The sequence below is a fragment of the Syngnathus leptorhynchus genome, chromosome 2 (genome assembly GCF_054491065.1).
Source record: "Syngnathus leptorhynchus isolate UIUO chromosome 2, UIUO_Slep, whole genome shotgun sequence".
Taxonomy (NCBI): Eukaryota; Metazoa; Chordata; class Actinopteri; order Syngnathiformes; family Syngnathidae; genus Syngnathus; species Syngnathus leptorhynchus.
In genome coordinates, this window is record NC_141196.1 from 17,039,509 (window position 1) to 17,060,326 (window position 20,818).

Genomic DNA, 20,818 nt, shown 5'->3' on the forward strand with positions numbered 1-20,818 from the left:
ATTACAACAATAATGCAAATAAATCGGTGGCTTTATTACTTCAACGTTTCATAAAACAATCATATGTAAACATGCGGACTGCACGTCTCAAGCACTGACCTTCTCTAGATGGAATTGACAAAACAAACAAAAAAACAGATGCCAATATTTTCAAGGGACAGTGCAGTCAGGACAAACAAATGAATTATGTTTCAGTTACTGGTGGTCTGGCCCATGACGTCAGAAAAAATGCAACTGTTTTTTTTTTTACATTGGTTTCCAAAGTGAAAGCAGGTATTTTTTTGTAGTTGTTTTTTTTTGGACCGAACACAGATAATCTTGGATGTCTCCAGAAATCTGCTCAGTCCATATAACTGAGAGTTATATTTTATATAATAGTTTAATGGGGAGCATACTCCTGTCTGGTCTGACTGAGCTGAATGACTCGGGTGTGTTGGAAGAGCGAGACATATAAAACACACAGGACAACGGCGGACCTCGAGGACTGGAGTTGGATGTCCTCTGATCTAATAAACCCCAATATAAGAGCTTTATCAAAAGGGTCCTGCCTCTACAAAGAAAATAATGCTCACTTTTGATTGACACTCTGCCATGATGACTCCCACTCCGCAAAAGCCGCTTCCCTGCTTGTATTGATAAATATTTGCTTTCATACTCCTCACTAAAACTGTGAATCCTCTATTAGAGTCCACTTTGGGATGAACGGCTCGATGCGAATCAACGGCGCTGAGAAGAAACATAGCGTTGGCAGCGGCTCTGTTCCCGTGCTCGAAATCCACCTGGACAACAACAAAGTGTGCTTCTTTGACATTACGGTGGAATTGAGGTAAGCCCGATATCAGACTGGATTTAGGTTCCACGAGTTTACCTTGAGTTGCAAACCCCGTCCAGTGAGCGTGCCCCAAGTGATTCAAACTCGGTGTAAGTACGTATGTGTGTGCTTGTGTTCAAGTGTGTGTGGAATTTTTGTGTTCTCACAGGTTGAGTGGTGACTGCGAGAAGCGTGTGCAGGCCCTTCAGTCCCTGGACGTGTGCTCGCCCATGTTCATCCCCTCACGCTCGGCCGAGGCGGTGAGACGCCACGGCGGCAGGATGCTCTGTGACGTCCTCCTGGACCAGGCCGTCATGCCGGGAGTGGGGAACATCATTAAAAACGAAGCTCTTTTCGACGCGGGCCTACACCCGGCCGTGAAGGTACGGATGATGGATGGTGCACAGCCAAAAATGGTGGTTTGGGAAGTGAGACAGCTAGACTCTTTGTAACTTTCTGGTATTTTATCAAGTGATGTGTTTCAGTTGAGGGGGCTAAGACACAGAAAGTAACACAATGCTGCTGGAGAAACTGAATCATTTGGAGATTTGATATGATTTCAGATATAAAAAATATATAATTTCTTCCATCTGAAAGAACATGTACATTTTTATACTTGTTATTTATATCCATATAGTTTATTTAGAAATGTCGTATTAAAAAAAATTGGAAAATGTAGAATACTGTACAGTCATCCCATTTGGCCCGCGGGCTGGACTTTGAACATGCCTGTGTTACACATAGTAATAACTCACTAGGGTTGTGCTTTCCTCAGGTGGAGCAGCTGTCGGACGAGCAGCTTCACCATTTGGTAAAGATGACGCGTGATTTCACTCTTCTTTTTTACAAGGTGAGATAAGACTCCCTTGCTAGAGTCATTTTTGGTGTATTTTTTAAAATCACATTTTTGTAATTTTCTGTTTATTTTTCATTTTCAAATATTTTATACCTTTGTTTTTTTGCGTATTTTGTAATATTTTATACAAATTTGAGCATAAGATGACATAATGGATAAAATAAGCCATTATATATGTCATCTTTGTGTATTCTGTCTACAACCGTTTGTTTTCGCATAAAAAATATCAAAGAAACATTTACATATATCTTCGCTTTTTGGCTAATATATAGTGTTTTTCTTTTTTTTTTTTTAAACCCCCAAAACATTTACTATTTTTCTCATGTATTTACAAATACCTAAAATGTGTGTATTTTAGCTAGTATTTTTTGTCTATCTTTTGTATTTCTGGCAATTTTTTCCACCTAAAAGTTAGACTGGAGTTCTAATCCTAAACCTCAAATTTATGATGAACATATCGTACAGTTTAAAAAAAACGTGCCACATTCTTTAGAACATTTTTATAGCCCTTTTTGGGTAAGCTGACAATTTCTGTAACCTGCAGATAGCTTGTTTGCAATTGATGACTTAGTCAATATGGTGTCCATATAACTCATCTGGCATTTTTACACACTACCCTCTCCTCTTTGTCTCTGCCAGTGTCGCAAGTCTGGCTCTGCGCTGAGCACACACTACAAAGTATACAAACGTCCACGGTGCGGCCGCTGCTCCGGCGCTGTCACCGTCTGTCGTCTCGGTGACAACGCCAGGATGACGTACTTCTGCGAGCGCTGTCAAAAGCGTGACACCACCAGCATCTACATCAGGTGGGAACTAATGAAGTGACCAGTCAATGTGGGATTTTAGTTACTTTGCTTAAATAATGGTTTTCTTAGAATAATTTGTTTCGCCTCAGAGTTGGTGGTAAACTACCTTCCACACTCGGAGCTTCCTTTGAAAGATACAGTTGGCTCAAAATTAACCCACTTGCGGTAAAAAAGGGACCGATCCACTACTTCGGTCAATCTGACCCAAACTTAGTTGATTATTTGTTTTTTGTTTTTTAATTCTTGCCACAAAACAACAGGATAGTTAGAAGCTACACATAGTTAAAATACTACTTAAGTCAGCTATGCAACCATTTTTTATCTTCAACAAAGCTTTCCGGATAGAAGGTTTCAGCTCTGAGAAGCCATCTTTTGCAAGCAGATGGGCTTGGCGGGGAGCATAGAAGTGTTTCCGGCGCCACCAATGTGCGTGTTCAGTGTATGTTTGCCAGACAGAGCTTGGGCTCAACACCTCCTGGCTGGTGTTTGTGCGAGGCTTAGCGAGGGCTCCCTGCCGAAAGCCCTTCAAACACATTACACAGCTGACGGATCAATCTGCGAGGGAAGTTTGCTGTCAGCAGCCATCAGCACGACTCTATCCTTCATCCATCTCTCCGTCCATCCTCACCATGATTGGCGGCCTTCTTGTCAAACATAGAGGAGCTTTATGTTGCGGCACTTACATTTAAATGCACGCCGCCTGCTACTGTTGTTGCCTCGCCAGCTGCTACAAGTGTAAATGTTTAGTTGGCTTCCTCCTGCAGTTTGTGTATCATTTTCTGAGTGGTGGCTTGGGTTGGTACTTTTTTTCCATTTTGCAGTATTTTTCAATATTGCTGTGGTAGTATATTTACAAAATTCTATGTGGCCTGTGAAAGCGAATCAAGCATGACTATGATGCTTGCTAACCTCTGTACCAATATTTCAAATTGTCTCATGTACTAAATAATGATAAGATACAGCAAGCATTTTCTTTTTACAAACCCCGTTATGACAGTAACTTGAATATTTCAACAAACTATGATTCATCACTTCCATTTTCATCAATACAGTCAAATCAATGCATAACATACTGTATGTGAAATAATATACCATTCCTTACATTTGTGTTTCCTATTCCTATTCCTATTCCTATTTCCTATTACTATTCCTAAAGTGAAAAAAAACATTTTAGTATTATTATTTCTCATTTTTCTTGAAATTATTACTGATATGTGTCTTATTATTAACTAGTATAGACAAGAAATGAGTACAGTAAAATAAAGTTGTTGTTTTTTTGGCAAAGTTTCATTTTGAGGTCTCATGTTTGCAGTCAACTTCCTGTAAGAAACACCTTGATTGGCTGGGCAAGCAGTGGGGGAGCATCTAATGAGAACGTGGCAAAGAGGGAGGAAGAGGACTGGACATGTCACCTGTGCACACTCCTGAACCGGCCCGCCGCCAAAAGCTGCGAAGCCTGCCTCACTCCAAGAGCTCCGGGTAAAAGTCTTGTTAGTTTGTATCATAAATCTTTTTTTATTTGATTTGTTTATTTCGGCAAGTACATCATCAACACTTATTTCAATTTCATTTTACGCTTTGTTTTACATGACTTGTCGAAAAGGGAGGAGAGTTGAAGCAATTTTGCTTATCGAGTCCCATCCCTAGTCCAATCAAGTGTTTTATGTTTCAAGTTTGGATACTTTGAAATGGCCCAAAGGGAAAAGTTGTGAGACTGCTGGACATGACAATGTTCTCTAATATTGTTTGTCATAAAAGTGTGCATTTAACAAGCTATGTTTTGAGTGGAGCTTCAGAATAAATATGAAATATCTCTCGCTTCCTCTGCAGTCCACAGAGAGGACGCCCCTGCGCCCTGCTCCACCGATCTGGTGCGGTACGCCTGCACTGCCTTCACAAAACCCCGAGAGGAGCGCAAACTGAACTGGCGCTCCGCTTTCGGGACGTCCACCCTGCTGTTCTCTGATTTAAGCGAGGTGCCTGAGCTGTCTCACGGGGAAATGCCGGCCTCATCCAGTCGGCCGTGCAAGAAAATGAGAATTGATGGCACTCCCTCTAACAAGTTGGGGTGAGTGACTCGCTCATGAATAACAATAATAAAAGCTTCCCAAGTCCGAGGGTACCCAACTTTTATTTTCAGGTTATTCCCACTTTAACGAGACAAGTTTCATTTCCTTTAGTGCACACACAACAGTAACAACACATCACGGTCCCGCCGGACCCCCTCACTTGCATCACACATGTGCATCAAAGTCACAATATTAAGAGAATAAAATTGGATGGGTTTTTTTCTAGATTTTTTTTCTCTGTACCATTTATCCTCATTTGGGTCATTTTGAACTTATTAGACTTGTCATTGTAATGTGAGAATAGTGTTTTTTTTTTTGAGAAACAAGAACAAAATCATAATCTTAAATCAGAGTCATAATTACATACATGAACGTTATTTGCTTTTCCAAGAGGAAAGTGCCATTTCAGGAAAATAGTTTTACTTAAAAAACTCACGCTGTTACAAGAATAAAATAATATACAGTGGCCCCTTGGTATTTGCGGGGGTAAGGACCATGCTGGCCTGCAAATAGCAAAACTATGCAAATAATTGATGATTATAATTTCACTGGAGTGAAAAAAAACATCTTTGAAAATCAGGGATATACGCATTTTTTTTTGACTTGCCTTAAAAATTCTAAAGAATATTGAAAAATATTAGGGGGGGGGGTCCATGCCTATCTGGGGGTCCACTGTATTTTCTGAAAAAGCTGTCAATCTCAGAGAAATAAAGCTGTATTTTTCTTTCTGGAAAAAACACTTTAACTTTGAAAGAATAAAATCACTATTGAGTAAAAAGACCCCATCCTGCAAAAAAAGTATTTTATTATTTTATAGCGGTTTTCTCTCTTTTGTTAGTGCGCACTTAACTGCAGGGATGGAGTGCAGCCCCTCCAGCCCCAGCACCTCGCCTTTGTGTGCATCCCACGGTCGCCCAGCTCTCCTGCGAGTGGTCCACAAGGACGGTGACAATAAAGGACGACGGTTTTACGCCTGCACACTTCCCCGCGAGGCAAAATGCAACTTCTTTCAGGTGAGAAGTCACACTCCTTGTGTCTGCACATTTTGCTGACACTAAGGATTAGTATTAGTTCTGTTAGTCCTCCGAATTAGACAAAATAATACAATATTTTTCAGCAATAAATGTTCTAATATTATAAATTTAGTAGAAATAAATCACCTTTTTCTTGAGAAAAATATTTTAAGATAATACATTTTTCTTGAAAAGAAAACAAAACGTTTCTTCCCTGATTGCAACTTTTTTCTCAGACAAACAAATGGACGGTTATTCTCATATCGGAATTTCTTTCCAGACAATAATTATTTCTGTGTCAAATTTTAATTGGTAATTGTACCACTTCCTTGTTGTGTCGTTTTTTTTTCGAAATATGAGACATTTTTTGTCATTTTTGTTTTTTCTCAGATGTATCTTTTCTCTTAAGATTACAATTAAACTAAATATAATGCAATTGTTGCAATACCACACCTTTCAAAGACTGATCTTGTAAGACGATTAATTTAAAATAAAAATTAAATATATGTATATTCCCCTAATACTATTCAGGAGATTCTGATGTAGATGGGGAAAATGTGCAGAAATTTGACGCTCCCCTATAATTGCAATGGGGATACAAATGTGATTGAAAAAGAACTCAACTACATGACAGACCGTTTGAAGGATTAAGAAAAAGAAGGCAAAAAGGTGCCGTACTGCCAATATTTGGGAGGGGGGGGGTCTTCTAGATGTTTTTCTTGAATAAATCTGTTTTTTTATTTTATTTTTTTATACCAAATAAGGTTCCTCCCCCCACTTTTTTTTTTTAATTGCAACATCACAATTCAGCAAGTTTTTGTTTTGTTTTTCCAGTGGGCTGACTTGCATTTTCCCTTCTGTCACCATGGCAAACGATGCGTTGTGAGGACGGTGCTCAAGCTGGGACCCAACAACGGCCGCGACTTCTACACCTGCGGCTTCCGAAAGGGTAAACAGTGCGATTATTTTCAGTGGGCAGAGGGCGGACCTGGCCTTTCTATCCTGCCAGGCTGTTAGCATTAATTTAGGGCTAAATTATGTTTAATTCATGACAAAGAAACACATTAAAGTACCATACTTTCAAAAAGGATGATATTGTATCGAACGCATAAATGTGTATTTACTTTTCTTCTCTATAATGTGTTATAAAGTTTTTATATATTTATTAAAGACGCCAAACAAAGCCTTTCATCACAATTGTTACTTTATTGTTGACAATTTCTCATCAAAACTTGAGGTTAAAAAAAGAAAAAAAGATTAAAAACAGTCCACCGACTTTATAAGTGGTACATCTGACTCGATGTCAGACACCATGTAGTGAAACTTCAATAAGCCTGGCACCTTGTTACAAGCTGCACCTTTTTAAAAAGAGCAAAAACAAATCATTGGTTTGTTGTTAGGGTATAAAAAAACAATTAATCTTGCTCAACATCTTTTTTGTGCCTGTCCCTAAACAGCTGAACTATTGGGTTGTCAATTCCATTCACACATACTTAATGATTCCTCTGGGGATGTTTAATATGGATTTTTGTTGGATGTTTTGGTGAGTGACGGAAAAGTTATCTTTGTAGCCTCTGGGTTTCTGTCTTTCTGCTATTCACGTTTGAAACAGTTCTGAGGCACATTTTCATGTTTTATGTACTCTTGGCTTCAAATTGTAATACATATGAATAAATATATCTCATTTAAGGCTTTCAGGTGATTCAGAATCATGTTTTGGACTCTGGATATGCCCAACAAAGTCGACTTAAAAATAGCTGCAGCTTTTCAACAATAATATGACTTGTTCATCAGCCACAGTGTCTTCCTGGTAGATACATTGTGGCTGATGAACAAATGAGATCTTCAGTATGTCATGATCAGGTACTTGTGCTTATTTTACCAACAGAACAGTTAACACTGTAAGCTCTAAAACGCTGTTTTTATATTTTGCCCCAGTCGAAGACATTCCTCAAGTTCCCTTCAACACAGCTGGCAATATGAAGTACATTTTTCCATCTCTCACTTATCTTGAAAATGTAACCAATCTTATATTAGTTCTACTTTTAAAACTGACAATTTGTTGAATATTGTCTCTCAGGTAAGTAATAATCCGGTTTGGCATTCTGGCACATTTAGTGACATCCCATGTGTGTAAGTGAATTTAAACACTCACCATAATGGCCTGTGGCGTTAGCACAGATGACCGCCCCAAAAAAGTCAGTGTAATGCCTCTTAATCCTGGAAATGGCCATCTTGCAGGCTGCTGAGGGATCCGTCCCGGCCCTCATCAGCTCTACCGCCAAGTAACTGTCGGCAGTGTGGAATTGGACAGGCGTCAGGCCAACTAATGAGCGCTTGTCACGGCCGCTAAGCGAGCTGTCTCAGTAAGCTTGGGGTGCATCGCTGTCCCTCAAGGCAGAACACTCTACACTCTTCATAGGACAAATTAATGTACTCCTAGGTCAGTTTTTTTGCAATTTCAAGAATAAAATTGTACTTTTGACAAAAAGTCACAATGTTACATGAGAAGTTCTTCAAATACGTCTACAAGAAAAAAGTAGTAATAATGTGACGAAAACGTGATTTTTTTTTTCAAGATAGTCGCAGATAAGAAACAGTAGTAGTCAAGAATTTATGCAAATAGTAACGTTTTGAGAATAAAGCTGTATTTTCTTGAGGAAAAAAAGCTTTCATCTTGAGAAAAGAATTTGAATTTTTTCCTCAAGTCAAAAGTAAATCTTATGGGAATTAAATTGTTTTCTTGTACACAATGTTCTAATCTTGCAATAAATGTATTTTGGAACAAAACTAACGTACGTGAATCCACTGTATCCCTCCAACAAAATTAGTAATACTAAAAAAAATAGTATTCATAACCTGACTACTTTTGGATAGTTATGCTTGCACAGCAACATTGGAAAGCTTACAAAAATGCATTTTCAAATGAAGATGTTTCCTTTTTTTTCTTTCTTGAACTTAAAAGCCATAATTTGAGAGGAAAAAAACCCCAAACCCCATCCATCTATTTGCCGAACCACTTTTTGTTCCCGAGGGTCGCGGGCGTGCTCGAGCCTATCCAAGCTGACTTTGGGCAGCAGGCAGGGGACACCCTGAACTGGTTGCCAGCCAATTGCAGGGCACGCAGAGACGAACAATCATCCGCACTCACGCCTACGGGGAATTTGGAGCACTCTATTGGCCTACCACGCATAATTTTGGGACATGGAAGGAAACCAGAGCACCAGGAGGAAACCCACGCAAGCATGGGGAGACCATGCAAACTCCCGGAAAAGAAAAATCTCATGGAAAAAAGGTGAAATCATAGGAACTTGAACTAAACACAAATGTTACGGTTATACTCGCAGCATAAAAGCACAGAGGAGCTACCTGGGCAGAAAGCGCATCATGAGGTCTCCATCTCCAGTAGCAGCGGCAGCTCCTGCCAAGCTGTCAGCGTATGCTCCCGCACCAACTATAGGAGAGTCTCCAACTCGACTGTGTGTTGGCATACAAAATGCCTGTACATGTATATTTTGCACAAAAATCACAATAATTCACAAAGTCCTACCCTGGAACTTTATGAGTGAGACCATTCGTGGACGTCCCTGCTGCCACGTGGCCGTATTGATCAAACGCAATTATACCTGGAAAAAAAACAACAAACAAACAATTGTACATTGCTAAATCGGAGTTTACCTTAGTTCAAGCCCCGGAATTCACCCAAAATGGCTGACTGACTTCCTGTGCGATTTTATGCATGGATGCTTGACTTTTTGGACGTACTATTATGATAGCCCAGTCGAGCGTGTACAGGGTTTTTTAATTTTTGGGCGTAAGTGAAGTGTGTGTGTGTGTGTGTGGTGGTGGTGGGGGGCATTTTGAGGACAACTAATATTTATATATATTTCCACCAGGACACAAGCTTGAAAATGATTGGATTCCCCAGGAGGTTATACAAACCCTGGTATTTGCCCAAAATGGCTCCTTCAAACCATCCATCCATCCAGTTTCTGAATCGCAGAATAGCTAATATCCTGTTAAATTTTGTGTGCGGGTCCTTTATGTTATGTAGTGATAGCCATGTCCACCCAAATTTGCAATTAATATTCTTTACAGGGGGCAGAGGGAATTTTGGGTAGTTGCATTGGGGACGTTAAACAAATAAAGATACAAAAACAGTAAAGGGGCGTTGAGTAGGAATTAGTAATATAGTGTTTAAACTGGACTTTGCAATGCATTTAAGTCATTATGGCAATATGAAATGATCATCCAGCTCATGCAAATCCATAAAAACCCACCTATGGTGTCGTGGGAGCGAAAATTAGTAGGAAGGTGCTTTTTTGATCGCAGCTGCACTTGGGGTTTGTAGGGAGGACACGATTTGGACGCGTTGGGAAAAACATTCTGAGGAAAAATCAGGATATGAATTATTTATATACATAGTTTTTTTTTTTTTAAATAGTAAAGAATGTGACTTACTGAATACATACATGTTTAATTACAAAGGCCCAAGAATATGTTAGCTAGGTTAGAAAAATAGCCACCAATATATTTCATATTTCATCAGAAATTAGATCAGCCGATGATAATATAAAATCATATATACGCACGCACGCACAAGTGAGTTAAGTACTTTCTTAGGGCTATACTTGGAAGGTCAAGATAAATCAAACCAATGAAACAAAAAATTTCTAACCCTAACAAGCCATTTTCTTCACACAAACAACATAATTATTAGCATGCCAGTCGAGTTTGCTGCTCAATATCTTTTTGTAGCAGCATGCCCGGAGCAAACACTGATCAACATACTGGCACAGTTACCTTTCGGTAATTAGGTTGGCAGTTGCCCTTCAGCCACTGTGTGAAAATATCCATCGACTTGACGGTGGTCAGGTCCTCAGCGATGAAGCCCATGTTTTCTGCGAACATTGTCGCTGCAAAAAAAGTTGACGTATGGCCTTCTTAGAATTTGTTGATATAAGAGCCAATTTTACAGCCCTTATTTGCTCTCGTAGCAAAATGTAATCGCAACTGAGGAGCCAGACACAGTCCAACAGGGGTTAACATGCGTCGGATGAAACCGGAGCACTCAATAGATGCCTTCAGGTTGCTTTAAATTAGTTTCGGAATAAATTTCACCCAGGGTGGCTTCGAACGCCAATTTAATCACAAAATGTAGGATAATGAATGTTTATGAGAGCCTCTTCTTATTTTGTGCCATTCACTTTTTTATTTTCAGGTCACTTTTGGCCATGTTGAATCCAAATCAGTCAAATTGGCCGGGGGACGATTCATATTTGTTGATGCCATTTTGATCCCACCTTCATGTTAACATCAAATAATGCAATCCTTAAAAATGTCCATACGGACTACTTACTGGCTTTCAAGTTCGTCCAACAGATGCAACATTCAAATCAATACCAACTCTGGTGAGTGACGTGGGCGTTACCGGCGGCTGTATAGTTAGTTATCTGGCTGTGAACTGCTTTTTTAGGTTATATTAAATCGACAACGATTCATTACATTGTGTTGCCGAGTGTAGATGACACGTGCTGTTGTGGTGCACATGACACTTTTTGTGGAACAATCCCAAACTTTAGCCAATTTGTCTTTTCCCTTTTTCCAGACTCGCCGCCAACACGCCAACCGACCTCTTCACAAAATGATTCATGCGGCTGCAGTAACATTGGTCCACTTGGAAAGATGAAGCTTTGAGGTAGTGGTCTTTTATTGAGTCCTTTTTTTGTAATCTAATTATTCAGCTTAGTTTATGAATTGTTAAATAGTACTTGTTTTTCATTCAGTTGTGTTATACTTTTGGCTTCATGTTTTTCCAATATTTACTCTATTTACGACCTTATATTAGTTAAAGACTACGATGCATTCTAACTTGGAGCACCCCAGTACTGCTTTTTGAGTTTCGCACCACACGGCAATACTTTTTACCCCATTCGGAACGAACAGAAGAATTTCATAGCATTTTACGGTTTGTACAAGGGCGTACCCTTGACTTGACCATGACTGAAATGATTAGTGTCGCTATTTATTTCGACTAATGGTATGCACTCCCATTATCTGAGAAAATACGACATCTAATCAGTCACTCCATTGGCAAGCAAAGATGGCCGTGACAATATGCTCCAATTTAAATCGAGTGCTGTAATGTTATTGGAGTGATTGGTTGTCGTGGGGAATATCTGCGACACTGGTGGGATTTTCCCTGACACATAACTGAGGCTTCACAGAGTTAAATTGTCTGAGGGGGACACAAACCAAAGAGAAAATATCTCGTTAGCGGCAGTTCTCCTGGAGAAAATGCCTTAACGATGGCAGGAGGTCAAAGAAGAAATGTCCAGAGTGACTTGGAAGTGGAATATATGTATGCAGGAAAGCATTTCTCAAATATGCGTAACATTGAAGATCACACCTGATGAGTCGGTTGTTTGTTTTAACAACACGGAACCTACAATATGGACGGATCCGACAGCTGAAAGAGAGAGGGAAAAACTTCGCCCGGTCTGATGGGTCTCCATTTCTGCTGACATGTGATTAGTGTCAGAATGCGGTGGAAGCAACATGGAAGCAAGCATCTGTCCTGCCCCGTAACGAGTTGCTTTCATCCATAAGATGTTTTCTTTGCTCTCTGAGTAACAACTGGATTTAGAAGCTACAACCTTCCCCTGTGTATTGTTACTGACCACAAACATCATGCTTACTTCGAGCTGGATATGGCACCGGCTCTATTGTCAAACCAGGTTTAGTGGTTTAAATTAAGATTTCATGTCATGGTTAGAATTTCAGATGATGGTGCGAAATTCGAGTTAGGGTTCCAATTAGAATTTCAAATTATGATGTTTTTAATCCTGTGTAAGGGTCTTCCAATTTGTGTTTTATGGTTAGGGTTTCAAGCAGGGTTTCGTGTTTCAAGTTTTAGGTGAAATTCAGGGTTAGGCTTTTTGTATTTGTTTTTAGTCATGTTTAGGCATTTAAATGATCCTTTCAAGACAAGATTAGTGTTTCAAATTAGGGTTTCAAGTTTAGGTTTCAATTTAGGATTAGGGTTTCAAGTACAGGTTTTTGATATGGTGTTTTAAATCCTGCTTTCAAATTAGGATTTCAAGATAGGGTTAAGGTTTTAGGTTACAGTTTCAGATTTCACTCGACGGTTAGTGTTCCAAATTAAGGTTTGAAGTCTTGTTTAGGGTTTCAATTTAGGGTTAGGGAATCATTTTAAGGTTTTGAAATTTATACGGTGTCAGGACTGCGTTAAGGTTTCTAACATGGGTAGGGTACATGTTGACAATTGCTTTCCACGCAAATTGGAGTTGGAAGTACGTCTCAGGTGATAGATTTCACACTCTGATTGTCATACCTGATTCTCCCACCAGCATACTGTGCTCTGTGTGCTCCATCACAGCTCTTGCAACACCGATGGCGTTCTTGATCCTCCTCAGGTTGGCCACGGCGCCCACCTCCATCGTGTTACTACTCATACAGACACGGTTGACAGTTTCGCCCCCTTACTTTCTGAAATATATACTATATCTTTTTTACCCATTCATAATCATGGCATCCAGCGTGGTTTCACCGCTCTCATCTGGGCTCCCACCATAGCCCACACTTCCGTCGCATTGCTCCTTTTGACAGCGCTTGCACCCCGCCTCCACAGCGTCCAATACCGAGCCACCGGACTGTAGGACTGCCCACGCTGGACGGGGAACACAAACACATGATAACACTTTGATTGTTACTAGTGAATTCAGACAATTGTTTCTCAATACATTTCAATTGTTTGAAGATACGTAATTGCTGAAAACGTGCAAAGACTGAGATGCAGCTTGCAACTAAGTATGACACTCTCAAGGAACTTACATTTTGGATAGATCAGTTTGAAGTCAGCATATTGGTCATCGTTAGTGAAAATCACCTGTCACCGTAAATCCATATTTCAAGTGGAGCTTCTAGTATTGTCTGTGCACCTTGCTTTTTCTTCTTGGGCATAGGCTCATGTTTAATGCTCAGAGAGAAAAAAAAAACGTCTTCAAATACGTCTGTTTATTTTACTAATTTTGCTAGCATGTGGATTTACAACGACAGCTTGAAATGTATCAAGAATCAGTTATAGACAGATGTAATAGAGATATTTTACAGCCTCTGCAAATAAATAAACCCATAGTACTTTTTTTTCAGTAAGTTTTTTGTTCAATTGTGTGGCACGGTCTAATGTGGCCAACGGACCTAGAGCAACTCAGTGCTTGGGGACCACTGGTATAAAGGAACAGTATTGTGCTAGTATCTGTCTACATGTGTTGCTTCACCATTTGTGCTCAAGTATCTGTTCCTTGTTATCCACTAAATTGCTATATGTTGTGAAGTTGAGTCACCTGTCACCAAATAGTGCTCATAACAGTCAAACCACTTATTTTTCAAGGGACCATTGCATTACAAACACATAGTCCAGAACACAACAATTTGTATCCAAGCGATTCAAAAGCTACAGCTTTAAATTCACTCCTTCAACCGGGCAAACATCCGCAGATGCCAAATTGCTGTCACAAGAAGACATGATGTAACTCAGGGGCAACAACATCTTCTGTCGTCACTATTTTTTTTATGCTTCCCTATGTTCACGTGTGTGGGGGTAGGGCTTCTTGTTGCTCCATGCCCAGTGTTACACTGATGTTTTAACAGAAACTTTAGAGTACAGCAAAATTCCAAGGCCGGCAAGTTGCGCTTACTATAAGATACCAGTAGCACACAGTGAGTCAATTTGCCCGCTTTCACACCATCAGCCTCAGGAGGCTAGGAGGAAAAAAATGATGTACAGCCGATAAATTAAAGAGTTTCCATCTATCAAGTGCGAGAATTTTTTTTTCCAGTTAACTCCCATCTCGTCCAGATTTCATCTGTCAGGGCAGCTACGTGGAGCGCACCTGGCGGAAAGCCGCCTTGACAGATAAAATTCAGAGTAAATGCGAAAGTGTTTTCACTTCCAATCTACGACTTTCTGTATCATCCTCGACACACAAGTCAGTGGAGCGAGGGCAGACCCTCCCTGGGTTGGCAGTTATGAGTCCCACTCGGTTTCAAACGCAGTCGCTGATGCTTAAGTTTCACATTATCACCAGATAACATAGCAGCTATGGATTTGAGTCGAGATCAAATCTCAACTCTCAAAAATCCTTATGTGACCCCTTCAAATCTGCCTTTTTTGCTACAAAATGTCCTTTATAAAGAAAAAAAAAACCCTTTTCTCCCTCCATTGTCATCTGCTGTTAGTGTGCTTAAAAGTCCTCAATATACATTCTTTTATTTGTTTTGGGAATCTACTTTTTTTTAGCTGTAGTATTTCCAAATGCATCTGGGTCCCGTGCCTTTGCTTGTGTGAAGCACTTAAGTAGTCCTGTGAACGAAATCCGCTGTATTGCCTTTAAAAATGGCACAAAAACTATGCTGTTGTACATATCTGTTCTGAAACTACTATAAATCTTTGGTTGAGGTTATTGCAGCCAAATTCAGGTTAACATTCATTAAATATAATATAAATATAAATAAATATAATATATATATCCTCCATGAGTCGTCACCTTATCGTGGTGGAGGGGTTTGCGTGCCCCTATGATCCTAGGAGCCATGTTGTCTGGGGCTTCATGTCCCTGGTAGGGTCACTCATTGCTAAAGGGTCCTAAGTGAGGGGCCAGACAAAGCACGGCTCACCAAAGCCCCTTATGACGACAAATGTAAATGGACTTAGTTTTCCTTCGCCCAGATGCGGGTCACCGGGGCCCCCCTCTGGAGCCAGGCCTGGAGGTGGGGGTCGGGCCTTCGCCCATGGGACCCGGCTGGGCATAGCCCGAAAAGAAAACATGGGTCCCCCTTCCCATGGGCTCACCACCTAAAGGAGGGGCCAAAGGGGTCGGGTGCAAAGTGAGCTGGGCGGCGGCCAAAGGCGGGGACCTTGGCGGTCCGATCCCCGGCTGCAGAGGCTGGCTCTAGAGACATGGAATGTCACCTCTCTGGCTGGAAAGGAGCCCGAACTGGTGTGTGAGGCAGAAAAGTTCCGACTACACATAGTCGGACTTGCCTCCACACATAGTTTGGGCTCTGGTACAAGCCCTCTCGAAAGGGGCTGGACTCTCTTCCACTCTGGAGTTGCCCACGGTGAGAGGCGTCGAGCAGGTGTTGGCATACTTATTGCCCCCCGGCTGGGCGCCTGCACATTGGGGCTCACCGGGGTGAACGAGAGGGTAGCCTCCCTCCGCCTTCGGGTGGGGGGACGGGTCCTGACTGTTGTTTGTGTTTATGCACCGAACGGCAGCTCAGAGTACCCACCCTTCTTGGAGCTCCTTCTGGGGACTCCATCGTTCTACTGGGTGACTTCAATGCTCACGTGGGCAATGACAGTGAGACCTGGAAGGGCGTGATTGGGAGAAACGGCCCCCCCGATCTGAACCCGAGTGGTGTTCTATTGTTGGACTTCTGTGCTCGACACGGATTTTCTATAATGAACACCATGTTCAAGCATAAGGGTGTCCATGTGTGCACTTGGCACCAGGACACCCTAGGCCGCAGTTCGATGATCGACTTTGTAGTCGTGTCATTGGATTTACAGCCGGATGTTTTGGACACTCGGGTGATGAGAGGGGCGGAGCTGTCAACTGATCACCACCTGGTGGTTGGTTGACTCCGATGGTGGGGCAAGATGCCGGTCCGACCTGGCAGGCCCAAACGCTCTGAGGGTCTGCTGGGAACGTCTGGCAGAATCCCCTGTCAGGAAGAGATTCAACTCCCACCTCCGGCAGAGCTTTTCCCATGTCCCGAGGGAGGCGGGGGACATTGAGTCCGAGTGGACCATGTTCTGCGCCTCCATTGTTGAGGCAGCCGACCGGAGCTGTAGCCGTAAGGTTGTTGGTGCCTGTCGTGGCGGCAATCCCCGAACCCGCTGGTGGACACCGGGGGTAAGGGATGACGTCAAGCTGAAGAAGGAGTCCTATGGGGCCGTTTTGGCCTGCGGGGCTCCGGAGGCAGCTGACAGGTACCGGATGGCCAAGCGGAACGCGGCTTCGGCGGTTGCTGAGGCAAAAACCCGGGCGTGGGAGAGGTTTGGCAAGGCCATGGAGAATGACTTCCGGACGGCTTCGAGGAAATTCTGGTCCACCATCCGGCGTCTCAGGATAGGGAAGCAGTGCACAGTCACCACTGTTAACAGTGGAGATGGTGTGCTGCTGACCTCGACTCGAGATGTGAGTCGGTGGGGAGAATACTTCGAAGACCTCCAATTCCACCGGCACGCCTTCCATTGTGGAAGCAGGGCCTGGAGACTCTGAGGCAGACTCTCCAATCTCTGGGGTCGAAGTCACTGAGGTAGTTAAAAAAACTCCTTGGTGGCAGGGCCCCGGGGGTGGATGAGATCCGCCCGGAGTTCTTAAAGACTCTGGATGTTGTGGGGCTGTCATGGCTGACACGCCTCTACAGCATTGCGTGGACATCGGGGACGGTGCCTCTGGATTGGCAGACTGGGGTGGTGGTTACCCTCTTTAAGAAGAGGGACCGGAGGGTGTGTTCCAATTACAGGGGAATCACACTCCTCAGCCTCCCTGGGAAGGTCTTTCAGGGTTGCTGAAGAGGAGGATCCGTCGGGAGGTCGAGACTCGGATTCAGGAGGAGCAGTGTGGTTTTCGTCCTGGCCGTGGAACCATGGACGAGCTCTACACCCTCGGCAGGATCCTCAAGGGTGCATGGGAGTTCGCCCAACCAGTCCACATGTGTTTTGTGGACTTGGAGAAGGCGTTCGACCGTGTCCCTCGGGAGGTTCTGTGGAGGGAGTACGGGGTGACGAGCCAACTGATAAGGGCGGTTCGGTCCCTGTATCACCGATGCCAGAGTTTGGTCCGCATTTCCAGCAGTAAGTCGGATTCGTTCCCAGTGAGGGTTGGACTCCATCAAGGCTGCCCTTTTTCATCGATTCTGTTCATAATTTTTATGGACAGAATTTCTAGGCACAGCCAAGGCGTTGAAGGTGTCCAGTTTGGGGACCTCAGCATCTCGTCACTGCTTTTTGCAGATGACGTGGTGCTGTTGGCTTCTTCAGGCTGTGATCTTCAGCTCTCACTGGAGCGGTTCACAGCCGAGTGTGAAGCGGTCGGGATGAGAGTCAGCACCTCCAAATCCGAGTCCATGGTCCTTGGTCGGATAAGGGTGGAATGCCCTCTCCGGATCGGAGATGAGATCCTGCCCCAAGTGGAGGAGTTCAAGTATCTTGGGGTCTTGTTCACGAGTGAGGGCAGGATGGAGCGAGATCGACAGGCGGATCGGTGCAGCGTCGGCAGTAATGCGGACTCTGTACCGGTCCGTCGTGGTGAAGAGAGAGCTGAGCCAAATGGCAAAGCTCTCGATTTACCGGTCGATCTACTTTCCTACCCTCACCTATGGTCACGAGCTAAAATTTGAGATTCTTTTGCTTCCGATGTCGAACAAAAATTCGGAGATCGAACCTTGCGAGATGAGCCAAGTGGGCCCGAGAAAACCCGACCGCGCGGCCCGAAGGCCGACTGACTCCGTTCGTTGTTATTGTATTTTCGTTACTTTGAGGATCGTATTAACCCCTAATCATGTCTCCAAAGAAAGCAAGTGAGCAGTAAAGCCATCCTAAAACACAAAGACGCTCTTAAAGCAATGCGACAGAGAGCGCTCGGAGCGCTGCGGTTGCGCGATCGGACCAAATTAAGCTCCCTGCGCACTGAAGTCCGCTTAAATTTTGGAAAGTACATCAGGACTTTAAAAATATTTTCTAAATTTCAGCGACGGCTGAATCCATTCTGATGCGTCTTTGCAGTTGCGCGGTCGGCGGCGCGCTACGGTTGCGCGTTCGGCAGTGCGCTGCAGTTGCGCGATCGGACAAAAATGCTCAAATGAAAAAAATGCTTAAAAAATGCGGGGTTATTTTTTAGTCTTGGAACGGATTAGATTTTTTTCTATTACTTGTAATGGGAAAAATAGATTCAAAATTCGAATAAATCACTTCTCGAACCGCCTTCTGGAACGGATTGTGGTCGAAAACCGAGGTTTGACTGTGTATATAAATAGTGCATAACATATCTGCCACCTAAGCCACACACACACACACACACACACACACACACACACACACACACACACACACACACACACACACACACACACACACACACACACACACACACACACACACACACACACACACACACACACACACACACACGCCTCTTACCAAATCAAACATAAAAACTGAGACAACACATTTTGATTTGAAAAGTTATTTGATTTTAAAAACCAGGTGTCGTCCCTTTGCGCTTTCTACCGTAATTCATCGAAAATGGCGAAATTAAAAACGAAGGAGCGGTTGGCATGACTTAGTTGAAAGGCGAGCTTCACCGCAGTTCTTTTCGAGTGTTGGCTGTTTTGACTGCAGTCAAAAATAAATAAATCAAAGAAATATGAGATACCTGCAGCCGTCGCATTTTTGAAGCTCCATGTAGTGATAACCAGTGGTAGCGCGGCTTGTCCAAGTGCGAGCAGGCATATTAAAGAGAAAAGCAGCAGCGACGTCAGCATTCTGACCTTTAAACACCTCACTCGACTATTTAATTTTGTAAATTCATGCTCAACCGACAGAATAGTTTGCTTCACCTCTAATTTCAAATAAATTATGTTGCGCTAATAATAATAATGAAGTGCCAAAATTTTGTTTTGCAGAGAAACATCACGAGTTACTTCCTGATTACGTCACATGTTTGACAGTCATATTCTTAAAGGAGCCGTGCTGTAAACCTGTCAAAAATAGTAAACAGCTACTGACAAGGACCATGGCACAATTTGGTGGAAATGTAGGGGGATTATGTAGTCTGTACTATACGTATTCAAAATAAATTCAACAAATACAAGTGTCGTTATTATTGTCTATTACAGTGTAAGATGTTTTAAAACTCAATGATGTGATTAAAATGGTAAACTGATGCAAGATAAAAGGCTGAAAGAACTAGCAAAAACCTTCAGTGAGATATTCGAACCCCCTCAATGCCTCGGCTGCGCCTAGAAATTCTGTCCTTGGCGGAGTCCAACCCTCACTGGGAACGAATCCGACTTACTGCCGGAAATGCGGACCAAACTCTGGCATCGGTGATACAGGGATCGAACCGCCCTTATCAGTTGGCTCGGCACCCCGTACTCCCGAAGCACCCTCCACAGATCCTCCCGAGGGACACGGTCGAACGCCTTCTCCAAGTCCACAAAACACATGTGGACTGGTTGGGCGAACTCCCATGCACCCTTGAGGATCCTGCCGAGGGTGTAGAGCTGGTCCATTGTTCCACGGCCAGGACGAAAACCACACTGCTCCTCCTGAATCAGAGTCTCGACCTCCCGACGGATCCTCCTCTCCAGCACCCCTGAATAGACCTTACCAGGGAGGCTGAGGAGTAAGATTCCCCTGTAATTGGAACACACCCTCCGGTCCCCTTTCTTAAAGAGGGGAACCGCTACCCCCGTCTGCCAATCCAGAGGCACTGTCCCCGATGTCCACGCAATGCTGTAGAGGCGTGTCAGCCATGACAGCCCCACAACATCCAGAGCCTTTAAGAACTCTGGGCGGATCTCATCCACCCCCGGGGCCTTGCCACCGTGGAGTTTTTTTAACTACCTCAGTGACTTCGAGCTCCGAGATTGGAGAGTCCGCCTCAGAGTCTTCAGGCCCTGCGTCCACAATGGAAGGCGTGTCGGTGGAATTGAGGTCTTCGAAGTATTCCCTCCACCGACTCATCCCGAGTCGAGGTCAGCAGCACACCATCTCCACTGTAAACAGTGTTGACCGTGCACTGCTTCCTCCTCCTGAGACGCCGGATGGTGGACCAGAATTTCCTCGAAGCCGTCCGGAAGTCATTCTCCATGGCAACTTTAGGAGGGACAGTCACACAACCGACAGGTTGTTGGTGCCTGTCGTGGCGGCAATTCCCGAACCCGCTGGTGGACACCGGTGGTAAGGGATGCCGTCAAGCTGAAGAAGGAGTCCCATAGGGCCGTTTTGGCCTGCGGGACTCCGGAGGCAGCTGACAGGTACCGGATGGCCAAGCGGAACGCGGCTTCGGCGGTTGCTGAGGCAAGAACCCGGGCATGGGAAGAGTTTGGCGAGGCCATGGAGGATGACTTCCGGATGGCTTCGAGGAAATTCTGGTAAAACTTCTCGAAGAAAAAGTTATTTTGAGCCACGAAATGGAAAATGATTTAATGTAATCATTATGAATATT

At 43.3% G+C, this 20,818-nt stretch overlaps 2 protein-coding genes across 4 annotated transcripts in view; one reads left to right on the top strand and one right to left on the bottom strand.

Moving 5' to 3' along the window:
* The window catches only part of neil3 (nei-like DNA glycosylase 3), a 49,963-nt gene that overhangs the window by 1,737 nt on the left and 27,408 nt on the right, over positions 1-20,818 (top strand). For both annotated transcript variants that reach the window (XM_085938265.1, XM_085938257.1), the window contains exons 3-11: positions 686-826; positions 981-1,194; positions 1,587-1,661; positions 2,307-2,473; positions 3,786-3,952; positions 4,304-4,541; positions 5,381-5,555; positions 6,390-6,504; positions 11,164-11,253. In XM_085938265.1, coding sequence (XP_085794391.1) covers positions 686-826; positions 981-1,194; positions 1,587-1,661; positions 2,307-2,473; positions 3,786-3,952; positions 4,304-4,541; positions 5,381-5,555; positions 6,390-6,504; positions 11,164-11,252 — 1,381 coding nt within the window. In that variant the 3' untranslated portion in view covers position 11,253. The remainder of the gene's footprint in view (positions 1-685; positions 827-980; positions 1,195-1,586; positions 1,662-2,306; positions 2,474-3,785; positions 3,953-4,303; positions 4,542-5,380; positions 5,556-6,389; positions 6,505-11,163; positions 11,254-20,818) is intronic.
* Positions 4,604-19,308, bottom strand: aga (aspartylglucosaminidase). 2 transcript variants are annotated; one of them, XM_085938325.1, is made up of 9 exons: positions 19,022-19,308; positions 13,092-13,245; positions 12,910-13,022; positions 10,359-10,471; positions 9,836-9,941; positions 9,106-9,181; positions 8,925-9,032; positions 7,711-7,844; positions 4,604-6,907 (listed from the first exon to the last, which is right to left on the bottom strand). In XM_085938325.1, the coding sequence occupies exons 1-9, from the start codon at positions 19,128-19,130 to the stop codon at positions 6,813-6,815; spliced, it is 1,008 nt and encodes a 335-aa protein (XP_085794451.1). In that variant the 5' UTR covers positions 19,131-19,308; the 3' UTR covers positions 4,604-6,812. The 2 variants fall into 2 exon arrangements, with proteins under 2 accessions (XP_085794451.1, XP_085794443.1); XM_085938317.1 differs by having other exon boundaries at positions 4,604-6,913.

Coding starts and splice junctions, on each gene's coding strand:
- aga (XM_085938317.1), bottom strand. CDS start 19,130: ATGCTGACGTCGCTGCTGCTTTTCTCTTTAATATGCCTGCTCGCACTT. Junction 9,942..10,358: donor GCCAACCTAATTACCGAAAG/GTAACTGTGCCA, acceptor ATTTTTCCTCAG/AATGTTTTTCCCAACGCGTC. Junction 7,845..8,924: donor ATGATGCGCTTTCTGCCCAG/GTAGCTCCTCTG, acceptor CACTGCCGACAG/TTACTTGGCGGTAGAGCTGA.